General features: G+C 44.0%; 2 protein-coding genes across 3 annotated transcripts; both read left to right on the forward strand.

Moving 5' to 3' along the window:
- Positions 1-43: 43 nt before the first annotated feature.
- On the forward strand, positions 44-9,336 carry TMEM59 (transmembrane protein 59). 2 transcript variants are annotated; one of them, XM_065842256.2, is made up of 8 exons: positions 44-269; positions 3,367-3,472; positions 5,584-5,678; positions 5,876-6,028; positions 6,303-6,387; positions 6,696-6,777; positions 7,541-7,649; positions 8,379-9,336. In XM_065842256.2, the coding sequence occupies exons 1-8, from the start codon at positions 81-83 to the stop codon at positions 8,532-8,534; spliced, it is 975 nt and encodes a 324-aa protein (XP_065698328.1). In that variant the 5' UTR covers positions 44-80; the 3' UTR covers positions 8,535-9,336. The 2 variants fall into 2 exon arrangements, with proteins under 2 accessions (XP_065698328.1, XP_065698326.1); XM_065842254.2 differs by having other exon boundaries at positions 45-269; positions 6,693-6,777.
- Positions 9,337-15,020: 5,684 nt separating this feature from the next.
- Positions 15,021-19,851, forward strand: LDLRAD1 (low density lipoprotein receptor class A domain containing 1). Its single transcript, XM_065842654.2, has 3 exons — positions 15,021-15,195; positions 15,745-15,873; positions 16,643-19,851. The coding sequence occupies exons 1-3, from the start codon at positions 15,021-15,023 to the stop codon at positions 16,786-16,788; spliced, it is 450 nt and encodes a 149-aa protein (XP_065698726.2). The 3' UTR covers positions 16,789-19,851.
- Positions 19,852-20,064: the final 213 nt, after the last annotated feature.

Genomic DNA, 20,064 nt, shown 5'->3' on the forward strand with positions numbered 1-20,064 from the left:
CGCGCGGGGCGTAGGGGGTTAATCTCGCGAGAGTCCCTCAGCACCCGCTCCCGGCAGTGGGGTCCTGCAGGAGGAGCAAGATGGCGGCGCGGCGGGGCGGTCTGCTCTGCCTTCCTTTGGCTCTGACGCTCCTGGCGGGCAGCAGCGGCGTTCGGGCGGCCGCACCGTTACCCGCCGCCTCGTCCGAGGCTTTTGACTCCGTGCTGGGCAACACGGCGTCGTGTCACCGCGCCTGCCAGCTGACCTACTCCCTGCACACCTACCCCAAGGTACGGGCGGGCCCCCGGCGGCGGCTGGGCCCTGCCCGGGCTCGGCGCCGCTCCCTCCTCCCTCCCCCGGGGCTGTGCTGGGGGCTGGCGGGCAGTACGGCCTCGGGCTCCCCTTCCCCGGTCTCTAGCCGCCTCTCTGCCCCCGCAGCCCCATCACCTGTTTTCTTCCTCCTTGTGCGCCGCACTGACAGGGCATGATAGTGTAAAATCGGCAAAGTAACGAGCTCTTAAACCCACGTTTTAGGGTTTTAAAAGTAGCATTTCTTTATTCAGCTCCGGGCTCAGAGCGGGAGTGTCCCTCCATAGGTCTGCCGCTGACCAGTTGGTCATACATGGCTTATATTGACAGGAAAATTACATACTCATTACAATTCTTGACAACCATTAGCATATTCCACACCTGTTCTAACACAAACTGTCTGTTTAAGCGATGCTAAGTAACATTTACATGTTTATCAGTTATTTCTCAGTTACCTGTTTTAAAAGAATATGTCATAAATCTATGTCAATTTTAAGAATAGGGTATGGTTACTAAGTACAAAGATTCTATGGTTGCAAGGTCTGCTTATACAAAGATTCTATGGTTACGAGGTTGGTTAATCTTTAAAGGTTGCTACCTTAATGTTCTCCTAAACTGAATTCTATAATTGCTTAAAAGACAGTCTAGTAGTTAGAAATACAGGTGTCAGACATACCTGGGATTTTCTGTTTTTCGAGACATGTCCCTGTGCATGTTCTCTCAAGCAGCACTGGATGTGCAAAAGCAAACATCAACACAAAGGGAGCCCATGCTCAGGCGCAGCCTGTGGCAGGGCTGCTGTGGTGTTGGCTCGTCTGGCTTAGATTGTCGTCTGATGAATGCAGGGAATGGAGTGGCCTCTCTAAAGATAGATTTTTCGTTTTGAAAATAGGTGGTTAGGTTGCAGCTTGCCAAAGAAATGCTGCTTACAAAGTACAGCTTTCTCAGTCGTGGGTGCTTTAGTGGATTTGGGGTTTTTTTTGTGCTTTTTTTACTCCTGTTCCTAAAGAGGCAACTGTGATTTGACTTAGGCTTTTCCAGAAGTTTTGGGCACAAAAGCTCTGCCGTGTTCATGACAGGCCAGAGATCCTGAGCCAGGACACCAGTGTGACACTTGGGTGTTAAAGGATGAAGTGTAAATCGTGATTAACAAATAGCTAGTCAGAACGTGCAAACTGTGTTTTGATACATGCGTATGGAATTTTTTTTTCATCTCATGATAAAATACTGAAATAGTGTCTGTTGGGAATCTAATTTCATAGTCCAGAGTTTGCTGTTGGTTCAAATCTTTGTAAACCTGTGCTGGTTTGAATTTGGAAAATTATTATCAAAAATCTCATCTTTCCTTGTCCTTCCTTCGCAATACGCTGTGTTATCAGCTGCAGCTCTGGAGCAGATTGAGCTGTAAATGATGGGAGCTCTTACCCCTTTTTGAGGTTTCAGACAAGGGCAGCAGGCAAATGGAAGCAGTGACAGCATCAGGTGGTAGGGCTTTGCTTTCATGTGGTACTTAAATCAGATTTTGTGACTCGAGCTGACACTGATATCCCCACACAGAGAAGTATCAGGGAGTTACATGGAATGCAAGTAAACATATCTGTACTCAATGACGTGTTTTGGTACGTACATGTGATGGGAGTGAGAAGAGCTAAAACTGAGAAATTAAGACTAAACATTATCCTAATATATTTCCATACTGTTGTGGCACAGTGCTTTTGTTTCTGTTACAAGCTTCTTTCAAGTTCAGGGAAAGCTGATATTTCTGTGATCTTTACTGTATTTTTGAATTATTAGTTTGTGTTGTTGCAGCTGTCAAATAAAACAGCCATCTTCGCCTTTATTAATTTGGTATTTGTCCTGTTTATCACAAAATTACTGATTGAATTGAAGGGAACTGCTTTAGTTGTAATTGGAAAATAAGACAAGCTTCAGTAAGATTTTTGTGGAAGACTGTCATAGAAATCTGTCTGCTAAAGCTAATTCTATCTGGATATCAAATTACAACATCTGTTCTACAACAGCATAACTATCTTGGCCACCTCGTCAGTGTTCTCAGAGCTGAGTTTTAATTTACACTCACACTTCTCTACTTCTGTGCCTTTAAAGCATGTGGATGTATGATGTCAGAGACAAACAACAGCCGGTTAATTTACAGTAGGTTATACAGTAAGGTGTGGTGTGTTTGTTTTTTTTCTTTTAATTAATTCCAAGCCCATTTTCCACCTGTACAGCAACTGGCTGCCGTCACTTGAGTGGGTACGTCACTGGTAGTTCTGATGGATCGATTCATGAGAGGGTGTGATGAGAAGCAGGAGCATTCATGTAATAGGGCCTTTAGTTCTGCAACGTGGAGAGCACAGTGTGTGAAAAGTACACATCCACCCCTTTGGGACTGTGGACAGAAGAAATAGGAGGTTTTCTGTATTTGCATAGTTTGAATAGTTGTGGTGAGGAGGTGTTTTTCCCCTTTAGTCCAATATAATAAATAAGAATGTAGGTTTGTGGAACAAGCTTGTCAGGCAGACAGTTGACCAGGTTACTCGGATAGTACACCAGAAGATAATATCTTATTGGGACAATTCTGTGGTAGTGCTGATTAGAGTTAGGTAGATACATTGTAATACATTGACAAAGTCAATCTTTTTTTGTCTTCTCCTGTTGGGTTCTACAGTTTAAGTTCAGAGATGGAAGACTATTTACAGTTTGTAGGGTTAAGTGTGAGTAAATCTTTTACGCCTGTATGTCCTTTAAAAACCAACACTTTAAAAAAAATGCAGTGCAACTTTGCTTGTGAGTTGTAGGACTGGAATTACAAAACGGAATTTGCTGTTCCAGGCCTGCCCCACCACAGAATAGAAAGCTCTGTTTGAAATAAATCAGTGTTAAAGAACTGTAGTTTGGTTTTATTCCAGGTCATCCGGAGTGTCAGGTTTAGCTGGCTTGTAAGTCTACTGGAGGGAAGGAGGACGCTTCTCTGGTGGATGGCTTTTTATAGTAGTTGCAAAAAAAAAATTGTTTATTTTCTGACAATTTATTCTTGAGTGGAGAAATGTAAGTCTTTTTTTTGTGCCTTCCCAGGAAGAGGAACTGTACGCGTGCCAGCGAGGCTGCAGACTGTTTTCCATTTGTCAGTTTGTGGACGACGGCATCGATTTGAATCGAACCAAACAGGAATGCGACTCTGGTAAGACGTCAGTACGTTTCAACAACCCTGTAGACATGTCATGGAGGGAAGAGCAGGAACGTGTAAAAGGGTGTGGTTAAATTGGTGGAATTACTTCAGTTGCTTTCTGGAGTTTTTTTTTTTTTTAAATTCTTGAAGTTTATCTTAGAGAATCTTAGGGAAAGGCTATCTTTTCTCTGTGAGTTTCTCCTTACCTGATACTTAGTGTTACTATTTTTCTGAATTTCTTAAGTATCATCTGTCATTGTAAATAGATTAGAAACACTTTATTTTACTATAAACAGTTTATCATGGAAAACACAAAATGGATGGGGAAAAATCCAGTCAAATTAACACTTTTCCTTTAATAATTCCATGTGACAACTGGTCACATTTACAATTCCTAACAAACTTGTGTATAGAAGTGAAATGTTTAGCTGGAATAAGAGCACAGATCTTAATCTGCTCTCTGCCTTGTAACTTGTGGTCTGGGCCACATCCTGAGGTTTACCTACTGCTAGACTCTTGGGGATGAGGTACATGTTTTGTTTGAGTTAGGCCAGTGAATACTTGTGACTAATTCTCTCAGGTTATCTGTGTTAGGGCAAACATTTTGTAGTGGATCTGAGATATGTGTACTATAGGCCAATTAATACTATTTTTGGAATTGTGTAGAACTTTCATCCGAGAATATTGGATGTTATGTTAATTGGAAATTATTCAGAGAGTAAGTGGGACATAACCATCCAAAGCAGGAAAAGCGGAAGCTCTTAGTCTATAATTAAGCACCAAGTAAGCACTCAAAGGAGGCTTTTATCCTTTCAGTAGGTCATAAAAACAAGAGGCCCAGTGGCTAGCTGAGCGAGCTGATGGAAGGTAGGGAAGTAGAAAGCCTGACATGCAAAGGTGCCAACATGATACAAAGCTGCACGAAATACTCTGGAAATGAGCTAATGCTCTAGTCTGTCTTACACTGTATGTAACTGTGATACAGCACGTCAATCGAGTTGTCAAACCACACAGGAAAGAGTGCCATAAAAAAGGGTAATGTAGCAATAGACCACATGTAGAGGTAACTGAACAGTTGCTTACTTTCTGGTTTAACTCTCCTTCCTGAGGCTGTTGTCTTTTGCTGGCTTCTGTTCCATAATCTGTTACACTGCTTGGTGCCCTGACTAAGTGTTCTGTGCTTGGCAAGATACATCTTGGCTGATCTGCATTCTGTCTTCTGATGCTTCTTTATTTCTACAAACAGTAGTTTGGTGGCAGTTTTACCATGGAATTGCTGTTCATGTGCTGTGAGCTGCATACTCAGGTGCTTCAGTGTTGATGCTCTATTCTTCTTAGCCTATATGATTGCTCATTTGTTCTTGGGGATAATTGGGAAAGCTACTGTCCTCTGTGTTGCTACATGGTTTGAGTCTTTAGTTCAGGTAGTGCTGCACCGTTGTCCACAAACACTGTACTGTTTTGGAGAAGAGCTATGCCTATATATTGCCCAATATCTCTATGGGCAGAATAATCTGAATTACTCAAAGAGAATAATTTCTTTGTCTTTATGGTCGCTAGTGAAAAATTAATAGAAATGTTCCATAAAACAAAGAGGTGGCTTCATTTTTCATTAAAAAATATTCCATAATACTTTCAATGCAGTTTCTGTATTCCTTACCACTACCAGGAAAATGCTCCTTTGGTTTTCCTGTGACTTCTGCTGTTACCACTAAGGGATTTAATGGACTAATGGTCCCTCTCTTCTTTTTAGGATTCCAGCTCTGTTCTCAGAGATTAAAAAAAAAAAAAAAAAAATCAGGTTTGTGTGATGTGTAGAGGAAAAACTATAGCGGTAGTGGGAGGATCAGTGAAAACTTGCATCCCTGGTTTTGTCCAGAGTAACATTTCTGAGTGGTTGCACTCAGATTTCAGCTACCTCATCTGTCTGTGCTTGAAGTCCTTAAACTTCATTAGACCTCAAAGCAAATGGTACCCTTGGAGCAATTGCCATCTCTTTCCCTACAAATGGGATTGTCAGTCTTTCAACTGCTGCCTTGTTTCTGATCCAACTTATACTGAAAATGTTTTCTTAACTAAAATGCAGAATTTATCTTCTCATTTGGGGAACTTCTTCCCTGCAGCCTGTACTGAAGCATACTCCCAATCTGATGAACAATATGCTTGCCATCTTGGATGCCAGAACCAATTGCCATTTGCTGAGTTAAGGCAAGAGCAAGTAAGTAGTTGACATGTTTCTCAAATACCACCTACTTGTTTTCTGTTCAGTAGGTGTCTTCTTTAAATTTCTTCAAATGGAAAATAAATCTTCCTAAGGACTGAAATCTAGACATGGGGTGAGGGGTTACTGAGAACACAACTTCTATCCTTTTCATGTAAAAACAAACAGAAAACCAGTTACTGTTATGTTTGCAGTTAATGTCCCTGATGCCAAGAATTCATCTCCTCTTTCCTCTGACACTGGTGAGATCATTCTGGAGTGACATGATGGATTCAGCTCAGAGCTTCATAACGTCCTCATGGACTTTCTACCTTCAAGCAGATGATGGCAAAATTGTCATATTCCAGGTGCTTGACTTTTTTGTTGAGATTAAGGTGTCGTGTCTGCCAAATGTTCAACCCTGCTCCTTCCAGTGACAGAAAAGACTATGGGGCACTATCAGAGGTGTTTAAATTTTTATAGTATTTAACTGCCCTTAGGGCCAGTGCAGGGGGGCGGAAATTAAACTTATGTGAATAGTGAACGTCTTAGGGTTAACTTTGTATTAGTTCTGAAAATGTAAATGATTACAATCAGTGGAAGCCAGATAGCAGGATCTCCTAACTCCGTATTTTGTTTTAGTCAAAGCCAGAAGTACAGTATGTTCCACAGCTTGATCAGGAAACTGGAGACACAAGAGGATCCTTGTCGCTGAGTAAAACAGCTTGTAAGTTGTTCTTTGTGCTTTGGAAGAGCAAACACAAATATTCCCTGTCACAGAAAAAAAAAAAGAAAAGTTGCAGGTGGCACATGGAAGCGAATTTTTAGAAAGCTGAAATATGATTGTTTGCACTGTAGACTGCGCTGTGTACACTTCGCAAAGTCTGTGGTAGAAAGCAAGCTCTGCTGGAAATAGAAACATGCAAGGGCCACTTTAAAAGCTTCCTTTTATGCTCTGTATAGACAAACTGTGGTGTTTGGGTCTTCTCTCTCGTTGCTCTCCTGACCGCTCTTTCTGCTCTCATATTCCAGCAGACCTACGTCCAGGAACTTCACAGACATACCGAGGACTTTTTGAAGAGCGAGAAAATGATAGCTTTTTCAAGTGTCTTTCTATGTATGTATATACTAGAATGTCCGTACCTAGTAAGGAGGATAATGGCCTTTCCTCTGTGTGTACAGGGGCACTGTTACAAGATCTCAAAGTGCTCCAGGTCTGCTAGGTTCAGGGTGCATAGCAGTTAAAATTGTGTATCTGACTGACTGTTACTGCTATTTTTCCGTGCTGGGCCCATGTTATTTGCAGGCTTTTCTGCCAACTTTGATTCTCCTTTCCATTTCAACTGAACATATCAATGATTTCCTACACTGTTTTTTTGAGTGTGTTCTACAAACTGTTTAATCAATACTGTGTGTTGCCTGTTCTTTAGCTCTGGATACATTTCAGGGCAAAGAACTGGTTTGGAATTATGTGGTATGAAATAAGACACTTTTTTGTCTTATTTCCAGGCTGTAAATATCCAGTGTATCTTTAAAACTTCGCTGAAGATTAGCATGTTGGTTCTTCTTTCTCTTACTCTGATTTCTTTCTCTTTAAAATTTCACACATGAAGGATCAATGAATTGCACCCTAAATGTGTTAACAGAAAAATCTGGTTTTAAAATTGTAAATGGGAAGATGCTTAGCAAGTCTTGTGTCTTTCAAGTCAGGTAATAAATAGGCACTCGGATACCCAAGAGTCTGCAATGGGCCTTGTAGCTGGAACAGGTAGAGGCTAATGCATCAACAGGAAATGGCAGTCAAACTGAGATGAGATTTTTAGAGAGTCCATAGTCTTCTTTTCAGTGTGTGAAATCTAGTTACGTTCTTTCCGTTTCAGAAACTCCAGTTGGATTTTAACCACTACACTCGTCCTGTCAGTGTTTGTGCTGCTCTGGATTTGTTGTGCAACTGTAGCTACAGCTGTAGACCAATATGTTCCATCTGAGGTAATTCTGTTCTATAACTTCCAATATTTTGCATTTATTCATTATATTGCTTTTATGTTACAGCTGTCTAGAGACTGAGAAACATTTGGGGGGACATGCAACTAGAAAGAGGGAGTTTCCTATTTTGCTGATGTGGTTAGCAAACGAGGTTTGTTATTTAAATGACAATTTTATAGCTGAACAATTCTTGCCAGTTCCTGTGGCTGATCCTTACTCAGGCAGCCCAGGTGTGATGTCATTTGGTTTATAGCACTCTCGACAAACTTCAGACTACTCTGAACAAATGGAGGCTGCTTCTAATTTCTCTGGGAATAAAGCTGTGCTGAGGGCTGGATGGTGTAGGTGGAACCCAGTATGGGTTTAATCCAGGAGGATCGATCAGCATGTTATTGGTGAGCACCAAGAGTCTGATCAGAGGGGAACTGGCTGAACCAGCATCCTTTGTACCTAGAGAGATCCCCGCACTTCTGAAGTAAGACTTACAGTATTTGCAAACTAAAGGAGCTGGTACACAGGAACTGTATCTACTGTTGTTCTGGCAGATTTAATTCATATATTTTGGACTCAAATCTAATCCCAGCCCTAAATTTCAGATGTTACAGATAGTCTGGGCTAACTCTTGGTGAGGGCAGCAGCCGTTGGAACCATGAACATAGTTGGATAATGAAATGCATTTTATTCACAGTATGGAGAGTCTTTGTCTTAAAGGAAATTGTTTAAATATTTCAGAAACTGAGCATCTATGGAGATTTGGAATACATGAACGAACAAAAACTGAACAGATATCCATCCTCTGCACTTGTTGTGGTCAGATGCAACACTGAGGAACATGAAGAAGCAGGACCTCTTCCTACAAAAGTCAATCTGGCTCAGTCAGCAATTTAAAAAGGCTCCATTTGATCCAATAGACTAATTCTAACAGAGCTAGCAACTCCTGATTGTTCGTGGTGGTTCTTCAGATAAGAAACTTAGCAGCCAATGTTTAAATGCAAATAAAGTTACAGAATCAACAGCTGTCATGGGATTTTGTTTTCAACCAGTAGTGAAGATTCAGTCATCTTGAATTTGTTTCCAGACCTAATCACTTTTCAGTGGTGTTTGCTATGTGTCTTTTTGCTTACAAAAGCTGTAAGCTTGTTTTCCATACTTCTGCTGTGACACTTTCAAACTTATTTGTGTGTTATAGGACGTAATGTGTACATTCAGAGTTAGCTTTGTAAAGATATAAGAAATTTTAAGTAGGCAGGAGATGCCTTTTTAGTGTTGCACTTTCTGTTGTAGTTAAGAGAAAATATTATAAAATTATCTGCTGAATTTTTGTACTTGTTAATGTTCCATGCACGAACAACCCTGTCTCCAAAAACAGAAATCTATTTTTTTCTACAGCATGGCAATATCCAAGATGGAAAGCATTTGTGAGGTATTGTAGGCTAGAATTCAGGTTGTGAAAGATGGAAGCTTTGTTAAAACTTATAGACATATCCCTGCACACACAGAACATAACATGGTCAATTATTCTGTCAAACTTTAGCCTTTAAGTCTTAAATTGCTTGTAAAGTTAGCACCTGTGTTTTCTGAAGAAATTCTACTTTCTGGATTAACTATTCTAGTCTTCTAAGTTTATTTACAGAAACAAGTTGATTCCTGAGAGATGAGAACAGACAAATAAAATTGACTGTATAGAAAATGTTGACTGTGTAGCTTTTGGTATGGTTAATTATTGACAAGAATATATTCATTACGAAAAGCTGTCTTGAGCGTTCCTCTCTTGGGCAGCATGACCTGATTTTGCTGTATGAGTCACTAACAATGACAACTAACAATGTCCCTCATATTTCTAACTTATTTTTGCACCTCTTTTCTTTGAGGAGATGACTACATGCTGATGCCCATAGCATTGGCAAGTTGAGGATGTATGTGATTTATTTTAAGGTCTCTGTGTTTGAAAGTTGGCTCAAATGCATGATCTCCAGCTCATTTTCTCGATTATACAGAACTCCCTCGAAAGTTTAAAAAGGAGACAGAACCAAACAACACCTCTTCAGGTTTTGAATTCTGGTGAGAACTGTAGCGGTGCTGGAGGATACAGCATGTGTTCCTTCACTGTTAAAACTGGTTTGATAGTTGTTCCTGTAACACTGGTGGTTGTGTAACTACAGATGATGGAGCTGCACAGGGGTCATTAAACAAGAATATGCATTAAGTGGCCCATACCTCCTGCTAAAAGCTCAGTGTCGATGCGCTCAAGCAGGTTTTCTGTCAATGAGGTTAAGGCCACTAAGAGATGTTTAAGCAGACTTGTATCAACATGCAGAAATTGCAAGTTGAAGTCTTAAATTAGTGGTACCTCTTCATGCAAAATTCTTCAGTGGGACAACATGGTTGCCCAGAAATTTGAGAGCCAGCAGCCACTGGCAGGTACCTTTGTGTGTCAGTGACATTATTGCAAAGGCCTCAGGCATGACTTATTGTAAAAATCAATGGTATGATGTTTTCAGAACAGCGTTCACATGTGCAATCAGGCGGGAAATCCCTCTGCAGTAGTGATTCCGTTGAGATGTGTGTTCCTGCTCACATAGAGCAAACCTCAATATCTCAATATACAGCCCCGTTTCAGTGCAGGATGCCAGTGTTCGGCTTCAGGAGATATCAAATGTGATGCGTGCAACAGATATTTACATTTCTTTTTAAGTATGCACTATACTTCAGTGATCTGTCATGTTGATGATTTCACAAAACTTTCTCTTCCAAAACATTTGACTTTGTTGCTCACATTCCTTGGTTTGAGTTAAACCACTTCTGCTTTCATTTGGTGTTTTATCTGTCTACAACAAAGGGAGAAAACTCAATAGAAGTTTTACATGGTTTAGTTTTTTGTTTGCTATTTAATGACGTTTGATGTAAATAATTGTGCAGTGAAGCCAGTGATTTGACCATGTGCAGTTAGGTCACAGGACACTCTGCTGCTGGCCATCTGTCACTTGGCACTGCTGTTCCCAGAGTGAGCCGCAGGATGAAGAATTTGCTCAGTGCTGTACTTGTAAAAACTCTTGTCAAAGGATCTTCCCTCAGTCAAATGAGAGATTTGCTAGGCTAGAGCAATTGAACTGTTTCTCAAGATTTCTAGTTTTAAATGGAATCTTGGTGTTTGACTTTACAGAATGTTGTGTTTGTTTTTTCTTTTTTAATGTTTGACTTCCTGGTATCTTCCTTCTCAGAAGCTGCAATTTGGGTTTGATCTCAGCCCAAGATCACCGTTTAAATGAAGGGCCTTAAATTATTGAAACTACAGGAGGAAAGCATTTTATATTCTCTTTAGGCATGTATTCAATTGAACTTGTATCCGATTTTAAATACAATCATCTTAACACAAATGAGGCAACCCTCTCAAGTGTGCAAGTCACTGCTGGCAGAAATAACCGTGGTGCTTTTGGGGAGACATGAAGCTTTTTTCAGGTTCTAGAATTAACCAGTAGTCTTCCATCACATCGGACATCTTGATTTGTGTTCCCTTTAGTTTCTCTAAAACTTTATTTCTTTTACTTCAGGAAGGAGGGGGGAGGGGGATGGAGAGGGAAGGGGCCTTAACTGTTCCTCTGTGTCAGGTGTTATTTGGTGCTTTGAATCAATTCACTTAAGGCAACTGTCTCAGAGCCAAGGTCTCCGAAGCCCTGGTGAGCTGATTTTGCTGGTGCTTGGAGAGGAATCCTCATCTGTGGAGCGTCAACAATTTGTAGGTGCTTGAGTCTTATGGACCCTCCTGAAAGCAAGAAGAGGAATTTGTGCTCCTCAAGCACTTCATTCCAGTGCTTCTTGTCCCCCTACCCCATGGCAAAGCAGCCCTCTCCTGCTGTTTTATCCTTGAAGCTGTAAAACACTCTGTGTGCGCTGTGCTGAAGCCTGCAGCCAGTTTAGAAGGCTGCAACCTATTTGTAAGTTTGTGTTAGCTACAGGCTGAGCTGCTGAGACTTACTGCAGGTCTGGAAGTTCAAGCATGCAGGTAGAGGAGAGGAACCAGGAGGATTTGCTCTGCCTGTGCTCCTTGTCCAGGGAGGGAAGCTGTTCCAAACGGTTGTATCCTGCACAGCTCTGCTGGCATCTGATCATCTCGCAGGAGTCTGGGTGGATGCTGCTGCGAGGTCAGCATAAATAGGGCTGATGCTGCTCCGTTGTCAGCCCTGTTGTGGGAAGGAGGTGGGGAGAAGGGGGTTATGTGTGGAGACGATGACACTCTCTTCCCTCAAGCTTTCTCCAGGAAGCCGGGTTCTCCCTGACCAGGACCAGGGTAATCGCAACCAACATCAGCTGCAGGTGAGCGTTTATTTTCTGAACCAGTGTCAGGAGTGGCAACGGGGTTCTCAGCATCCAAAATCTCTGCCTGCTTTAGGATTTGCTTAATGCCCTGTTGTGAAACCAAGATTGAGCTAGGAGGAATCAGAAGCTGGAACAGGCTGCTCAGGAAAGTGGTGGGGTCACCATCCCTGGAGGTGTTCAAAAGGTGTTTAGACAAGGTTCTTAGGGACATGGTTTAGTGCTAGGGTTAGGTTAGGTTACGGTTGGACTTAATGATCCTGAGGGTCTCTTCCAACTGAAATGATTCTATGATTCTAAGCAAACCAGAAACACCGCTTCCAACCAGAGCTGGAGCATGGGCTCGGCGCTGCCTTCCCCATCGTCTCCTGCTCGCATGCCTGGGCAGCAGCATGCTCCCCGCTCTCCTACCTCTGTTGGGGTTTGTATCCTGGTAACATCACTCATGTGCAGGTGCAGAAAACTCCCTGCGGTCCTCTGAGCTGCTGCAAGGGCTGTTGCTCTGGGAAGGATGAACAAAATTCGCCCCCAGGTACAGCCCTTCTCTTCGGAAAAATCTTATGTGCAGCTGCTTCCTAAAGTACACGTGTTCTTGCTAGTGTTGTTTGAGTTCTTTATCTCTGGTTTCTGTAATATTTGGAGTTGTTTTTTCTTAACTTGATACAAAAGGAAAGTACTGATATCAAGTGTTGAACTTGCATTAGTGTTTGTTTTACAAATGTGTAGCTAAGATTTAAAAGTTGATCTAATTGACCGCTCTGTGAATTAAATCTGGGCCACTTTTCCACTGAAGCAATTTTTGCTTGTATGGAAAATAATGCCGTTCATTGTATATTCCTGGGTAAGATGGTATTAGAACTAGAAAGGTCTACCTGCATGGTTACTGCATGCTGCTTCTGTAATCAGTCTTTTATTCATTTCCTTCTAGAGAAATGGTGATGTAGCTACTTTTGATTCAACAAAGTCCTTCTCTGAAGAAAGAGGTAACAAATAAAATGCAGAGCTTAACATTGTTATTATTAAAGTATACATCAATTGAAATGATCTATGTAATGTAAAATACAAATAGTATTTATGGTCTGTTGAGACTTGGGTTTTTTTCCCTCCTTCTGTGTAGTGAAATGTCCAGACTATAAAATTAATAAGCTGTTCTTCGTTGGCCTGGAGTTGGCAGTCTTCTGGTACAGCAGCATGATAAGCAGTGTTTGTCTGTCACAGAAGAGGTTCCTAATGAGCTTTCCATCAGCTTTCTATACATTTCTGATAGCCAAACTTCAGCAAATTTTGATCATTTTAAGAAGGAGAAGGCGAGCTCAAACAGAATCAATAGCATACCTGTAGATCGGGTTGCAGCAACATTTCATCACTGCCATCATTTTATACGCGTATCTGTTTGCAACTGTTGTGCTTTCTGGTCAAACGTGTTGTCTTGTAGACACAGACATGCTGTAATTCACCACTTTACTTTCAAGCTGAAATGTTCTGCGTTTAATTCCCTCTCGAGCGTGACAGAGGGGTGGTAACTGTAACCCAGATCCCTTTGCTGTTGAGCAAAGGTTGTTCCTTTACTTGATGTTTGTACAACACAATAACTAAGTAAATATGAAGCACAGCTAAAACAAATTCTAAATTTTGGTTAAACCTCTTTAGGTTCAGAAATACCAAAATCCAGTTACACAGGCAGGGTTGTGTTAAGTGACCGGTTATGTGTTTCTCAGATGACCATGTTAATTTTTTTTTTCTGTTGGTCTGGAAATACAAAAGAATGCAAGAAAATACAATGTTGGTTTAGAGACAAAGCACTGGTGCTGCAGGTCGCTGAGATGAGGGCAGCAGATCAGTGTTGCTGTTACACGGGCTGTTCTTGTGCTGCGGTGACTGTGGGCTTGACATTTAGCCTCTGGATTTGGCTTGGTCAACATACATGACTTTCTGAAAGCTGGACTCCCTGGAAGGCTGCTGCCCTTCGTACCCTGGAAATGTCTTTGGGGAGGAAAAGGGCTGCTCTTCAGCCAGTTCTCACTATTTTGAGCTGATAATTCAACCTTGTTCTGTGGAAGTGTTAAAGTCCTGGTTGGGACAAAAAGCCCAAAATGCTGTAAAGTGAAATTTTTCTCTCTTGAGGAGTTTTGCAGTGGGCTCTGGGAAGGCACCTTTCCCAGCCTTCCAGTGACCTGCCTTGTGTTTTGACTGCTCTTGCCAGGAGTTTCTCCAGCTTCTCCACCCCAGTGTGCTCAGTGAGCTCTCTCAGAGAAGTGTGTTTGTGCCATTCGGTCCTGGTGCTCCATAATGGCAGCACAGGCTCTTCCACACCACAAGCAGCAAAATTCCTTACAAGGAGTTGTTTAACATGAGAATTTAGCTATTAAAACTCAACTATCAACCCCCAAGCCCCAGTAACCCCCTGCCAGTCCCACACACAGAGCCCCCCAAAACATCACCCTCACGGCTCTGTGCCGTTCTGCTCCAAAACACCCCGATCCTGCTGGACCCTTGCCCAGCCCCTCACCTCTGGCTCTACCCTCCCAACAGGCTGCTGCCGGCCATGCAGCACCCGTGGGGGCTGCACACAGAGACGTGTCTGCATCTCTGCCGTGGCACTGCTCGTTCTCCTGGCTACTGTGGGCTTGGCGGTGGCACTGGGACTCCTGCCACATGCACCAGGTTTGTGTCCCAAGGATTTTTTTTTTCCCTTTTTTTAAAATAAGAGTGGCAGAAAATGATGTTGCATGAGAAGAGCTTTCATGTCCACCACTGTGCATGAAGCGGCGCTTCCCAATGCAGACCAGGAGGAAGGAAGGGAACTAGCAGAGTGATGTGGGGCTGGACCAGCTTTGGACAACCCAAGTCACCATGAGCTGTTCCTCAGCTCCAGCGTCCTACTCTACAGGGCTGTGGTAACTCTGGGTGGTGTGATTGTGATTCAGACTGCTGGTGTAGTCTTCAGACTCTGCCATGAACCCACCAGAGATTAATTCTGGCCCCTGGTTATTTCAGAGTAACAAATGCATTTCAGAAATCCCCATTTCTTCCCTTTGATATGTTCTTCATACCATGAAAATGTTGGAAAATAAAGTATTTCTTGCTTTCTCTTCAGTGAACCGCTTCTGTGCAGCCTCCAATAACCGGACAGGCTTCTTGTGCAATGACAGAGTGACCTGCGTCCCAGCCAGCCAGGTCTGCGATGGAGTCAGCAACTGCAGGAATGGAGAGGATGAGCAGGAGGAGCTCTGTGGTGAGTGGTTTTTTTGTCACTGTCCTCTCCATGCTGGTCTTCCTGCTGTGACACTGAGCAGCCAGTGCCCCTCTAATCCTGCTTCACACTTCTGGACACATACAAGAGCAGATGAACCTGGTAGATCTTTTGTAGGGCAGATGCAGAGAGACAGTACTGCCCAAAACCCAGTGGGAGTGCCAGGAATCAAAGACCCCAAGCTCCTCTGACTTTCCTTGGTTTATATTTTTAAACCACAATGCTATATTCCTCCATTTTTTAAGCTGCATGCCTATGGAGTTGATTTTTTTGTCCAGCTACCCTGGAAAAAACTCTTTAAAGCAGAAGCCCAGGGCACCCAGACTCTGCTCCTGGCTTAGCCACAAACGTCCCTGTTCCGCTCCAGCTGCAGCTTCCCCATCTGCACTGTGTTTCGTGCCGATACCATGTGCGGAATGACAGACTGACTGACTCCCCGTGACAACAGCCTTTGGTAGCTGCCATCCCCATTTTGAGCAGTGCGTCTGTGCCTGATGGAGTTGAGCATGTCCTGCGTGTCCACCCTTGCAGCTGACGTGCCCCACAGCCTCCCGGGATACCTGGTTTTCCGCTGCAGTAACCCCACATACTGGGTCTATGCTGATCGGAGGTGTGACGGGATGAACGACTGCGGAGACTGCTCAGACGAGATGGGAAGCTGTAAGTCTCTCTTTGGGCTACTTCTGGGCAAAAGGTCTTTTCTGCTGATGGATTTAAATAGGCTGTACAGGTGTGGGGCTCACTGGTGCTGCTGGAAATGCTGGGAGACTGCCATCCACTGCGAAAACACAGAATAGATGGGACAGGACACCAGTACGAACTGTGTGGGCTCCCTCCCATCAGCCACCAGGGGTTCTGTGTCACAACGTGGTGGCAACTGTGAGAGGAAAGCCTCCATGCTTCTCTCCCAGCCCCAAAAGTTGTTCTTCCTCTGCAGCTTTGCTTAGTGTGGAGCAGTTTTGTTGGAATGTGTAGCTGCAGGCAGCAGCAATCATTCAAACTGGCCTCTGGTGGCTGGCCAGGAGACAGTATGTGTGCCTCAGCAGCTTCAAAGGCATCTAGATCCTTCTCTCACTAAAATGAGCAGCAGCTTTTCTGAGTCACCCCTGTGGTTCTGAACCTCGGGCAAGACCTGCCTGTATCAGCAGCTTTCTCTAGAGTAGCTTGCTAAAATAAATAAATACAGCTAGTTGTTCCTCCCAGGAAGGCATGTCTGCCACAAAGGCTGTTGCAGTGTCACGCTCCATGGCTGTCTCCCACAAGCAGCATCAAGTGAGTGTCCTCTTTGATGGGTTCTGAGATGCAGGGTCATCACCAGTGGCTTTTCAGTAGCTACCAGGGACAAAAGAGTAGCTACCTGTTTAAGAGAGGAGGGAAGGGGGTCAGTGCAGCAGAACCATTTCTCTTCCATGCTTTCCATCCCTTGCAGTGGCTGCCTGCCCCACATGTGGGTCGGAGTGGTGGAGCTGCAGCCCTGTGCTCTACCAGTACTGTTCCTGCGTCCCTAGGAGGCTGTGCAGGGATGGCGTCCAGCATTGCCTCAGCTGGTCTGATGAGTATGTCTGCAGACCATGAAGTCTTGGCACTCAGCAGCGTTGGAGACCACAGGGTATTTCCTGCTTCGTCACCTTTAAGCCTTGGTGTCCTCCTGCTCTGCCACCCGCTTGGGGAGTTCCAACCCAAGCAAATCCTCAGCAGCAACACACTGACCGGCATGCAGTGACACCGAACAGGGATGAAGTGCATATGGCAGCCCATGCTGCAGGCTGGACACTGGCTGTAGGACACCTTTAAGGGTTCTTCTGTCATGTAAGGGTGAGTCCTTTCTACGTGGGCAGAGCACTCTCTTGCAGCGTTGACTCAATGGGTTGTGTGCACGCTGCTGGAGACTGTTTCCCAGCTGCTGCCAACACAGACACCATGTCTGGCAAACCCTTGGCAAGGGATTTCTGCTATATGGACATACTGGTGCCTTTACAGGCAGCCAGATGAAGGTACATTGAGGACTACCCTAAAGACCAGGAGCTAAGTGAGGTGAGCCTTTGTAGCCCTTGTGTTAGCATTTCTCTTTGACATATCCTCACAGGCAGGAGAAGCCTGTGTTTGTGTTTTGAAAGTTCTGTGTTGATGCTCCCAGGACACTTCCTTGGGAACGCTGTGCTGCAGGTGACACAATGGGGAGCTGCTGCATGGGCCACCTCCTACACTCTTCTCAAACCACGAAGGCCAACACAGAGAGTGTAACGGCAAGGAAGTCTGAAGTGGGTGTTTGTGGGGACAAATTACTGTGTCCTTGTGATCACATAGATGTCCCTGTGTGCCAGGGCAGGGAACTGGCGTGTGTGTAAAATGTACTTCTCTCAGGGCTGTGCAGTTCTGGAGCAGCAGCTTACCAGGTTGAGAACAGCCATGGGGCTGGGATGTGTTTGCACTGAAGTTGGCAGAGAAAGGAGAAAAATAAGTTGCAGCCTCAGAGCAGGGAGCAACAGAAAACCAAGTGCCACTCCCAGGGCGACATGGGATGACAGAGAGTCTGTTCACTACTCGTTTCACTCCTCTGACAGCAAAGCAGAATCAGGCAGCCAAACCTTCAAAGCAGTCCTCAGGATACTGATACAGACATGCCACTGAAGTTTAAGAAAGATGCAGGTTTTCTACGCTGCTTTGAAAAATCTCATCTGTGTCTAACACACCTCTGAGAAAAAGCCACATTTACAGGGTATGCATTTACTTTTCTAAGCCCAAAATAAACATCAGGCGACCTTCTTCCCAACACCATCCCAGGTCATAGATCTTTAAAAATAAAACCCTGTTCACTCATTTCCTTTCTGTCCTGTGATCTGCAACTCTGCCTGTCGCCATGACTTGTATCAACAGTGAATGTTTCTCCTAATTTGTAGCTGGGATACAGCTGTAGATCCAGGAGATCTTTTTAAAATAGCTTTACAGTATTCTGACTCATACTTCACCTGGAATGAGATGGCAAAACTCTGCATAGTGGAACCAGTACTACAGGAAACCACATTTAATAACCTGTCCCTCTCCATGCCTGGCTAGGATGGATGGCTTGTATCTCTGTGTCTGTAAAACATTACAGCAGTGCATTCAGTGCTGCAGCTCAGAAGAGAGGTTAGGAGTTTTCTAGGTAAACATTTCTCACTTGCAAGCTTCTAGCCTCAATCAAAACCTGAAATCGAGATGCACATTTTTACTGGAGAGTCACAGACATCTAATGCTTCAACAGGGCTGAGCTGGGCTTGGTAAATAAAACCTTATTGTGGTTGCTGTTGTTCCTCAAAATATGTTCTGGGACAACCAGCAAGGAAGTCTTGCAGCATTTCTTAAGATGAGCTCAAGGAAAGATGGTTCAGAGGCAGCGCTACTGGGTCAGCTTCTCCTTCCTGGGGAAGAAGAGCTCCTTTCCAATGCAGATTGGGTTCAGCCAGGGATTGTTTGCCTGTGCCTTGGCTTTGAAAAGGATGTGCAACAAGCTCTCTGTATTGGGAGGAGGCAGGTGGGCTATGGCTGCTGCATGACTCTATGGGGCAGCAGTCAAAGGAAGGTGGATGAGGAAACAGAGGCAGGCTCAGGGTGCGTGGAAGGTGTCCCTGGCTGCAAAGGGGAAAGCAAATGCAGTCTTCCTCTCCCTTTCTTCCATCTCTCAGCTTTGTAGTTGAGCTGAACCACAAAGAAATGGGATCAGGAGTGTGATCTCTGCACCGGAGGAGCTGGCCCATCCAGTACCTGCAGGGCAGAGCCCCAGGGTTGCTCTCCAGCTGATGTCCCTGTATCAGTTCCCAGCCAGTGCTCCTGGGAGGCCAGAGCTGTGATTAATGGCCCTGGGTTAGGAGAGAGGAACTGGGGACTCATCCTGCTCTGGATTTGCACCTGTGAAGAGACTAACCAAGAGAGACATGCGAAGCAGCAGTCCACAGGTAGCAAGACCCAGAAGCCAGCCTGGAAACAGCCAGGGATGTGGCAGGCACTTGGCTGAGCCGCTCTATTTCAGGGTGAGTCTCCTCCTGTAATTTTCTTACTGCCTTGTTCCTGGTCAGCAGAGGCTGTGTGCCTTACAGAGAACAATAAACAGAGATTAGTGGGTTGAGGACATAGTAGTGTGTCTTAAGTCTTCCTAGGGAAAAACTTACACAGTACTGTGTTTAAAAGTCTGCTGGTCAGCAAGAAACCTAAGAAAAGGGGTAACTGTACCAGAGATGGAGAGTGTAAGAAACACAGTACTCTAAAACACCTCTTCTGGAGAGGAAAGCTGTACTGTATTATTTTACTAACAAGCCTGTGACCTGGGCACACTGTTGATGTCAAATCAAGACGTGCCTATTTTCCAGCTCAAGGCATCAGCTCCCAGCTGCTTTACCGATGTGAAATGGAGCATATGATCCTCTGGGACAAGTGTGTCTCCACAGTCAGATTAGCAGATCTCCACGGTGGTGGAAGGGCTAGTGAAAGAAATCCCTGGTGGCCGTTGAAACAGTGGCAGGAGGAGGATTATACTTGAGTGTCACAGTTTACTTCCTCCCTCTTCAGACGCTGTTTTGCTCAGTTACTCTTTGTGCTGTTATTTGTCTCTGCAGAGGCCTGATGTAGTTGTCAGTGGAAGCTATTAATAGCCTTGATTTTCTGGGAAAAAATGTAGGGCTTGAGTCCAAGTATGCTTGCTTTGGGCTGCAGTCCTTTTGCGGGGGTGGGGGTGTGAACAAATTCAGCAATAAAAGAACAGAGAAAGGGGTTTGAATTATGGTAAGCAACAGTGCAAAAGGCAGATGTCCTCTACTAGTGCTTATTTAGAGGATACCTGTAGTAAATTCTTGGTCTTAGGCATGAGAGCACACT

The sequence above is a fragment of the Patagioenas fasciata genome, chromosome 6 (assembly GCF_037038585.1).
Source record: "Patagioenas fasciata isolate bPatFas1 chromosome 6, bPatFas1.hap1, whole genome shotgun sequence".
In the NCBI taxonomy this organism is placed as follows: Eukaryota; Metazoa; Chordata; class Aves; order Columbiformes; family Columbidae; genus Patagioenas; species Patagioenas fasciata.

Bases quoted from the DNA above. Each gene is read 5' to 3' on its own strand.
- TMEM59 (XM_065842254.2), top strand. From the start codon at position 81: ATGGCGGCGCGGCGGGGCGGTCTGCTCTGCCTTCCTTTGGCTCTGACG. The intron at 270-3,366 runs GTACGGGCGGGC...GTGCCTTCCCAG, and splicing joins CCCTGCACACCTACCCCAAG to GAAGAGGAACTGTACGCGTG. The intron at 6,029-6,302 runs GTGCTTGACTTT...ATTTTGTTTTAG, and splicing joins GCAAAATTGTCATATTCCAG to TCAAAGCCAGAAGTACAGTA.
- LDLRAD1 (XM_065842654.2), top strand. From the start codon at position 15,021: ATGTTGGAAAATAAAGTATTTCTTGCTTTCTCTTCAGTGAACCGCTTC. The intron at 15,196-15,744 runs GTGAGTGGTTTT...CCACCCTTGCAG, and splicing joins TGAGCAGGAGGAGCTCTGTG to CTGACGTGCCCCACAGCCTC. The intron at 15,874-16,642 runs GTAAGTCTCTCT...CATCCCTTGCAG, and splicing joins CTCAGACGAGATGGGAAGCT to TGGCTGCCTGCCCCACATGT.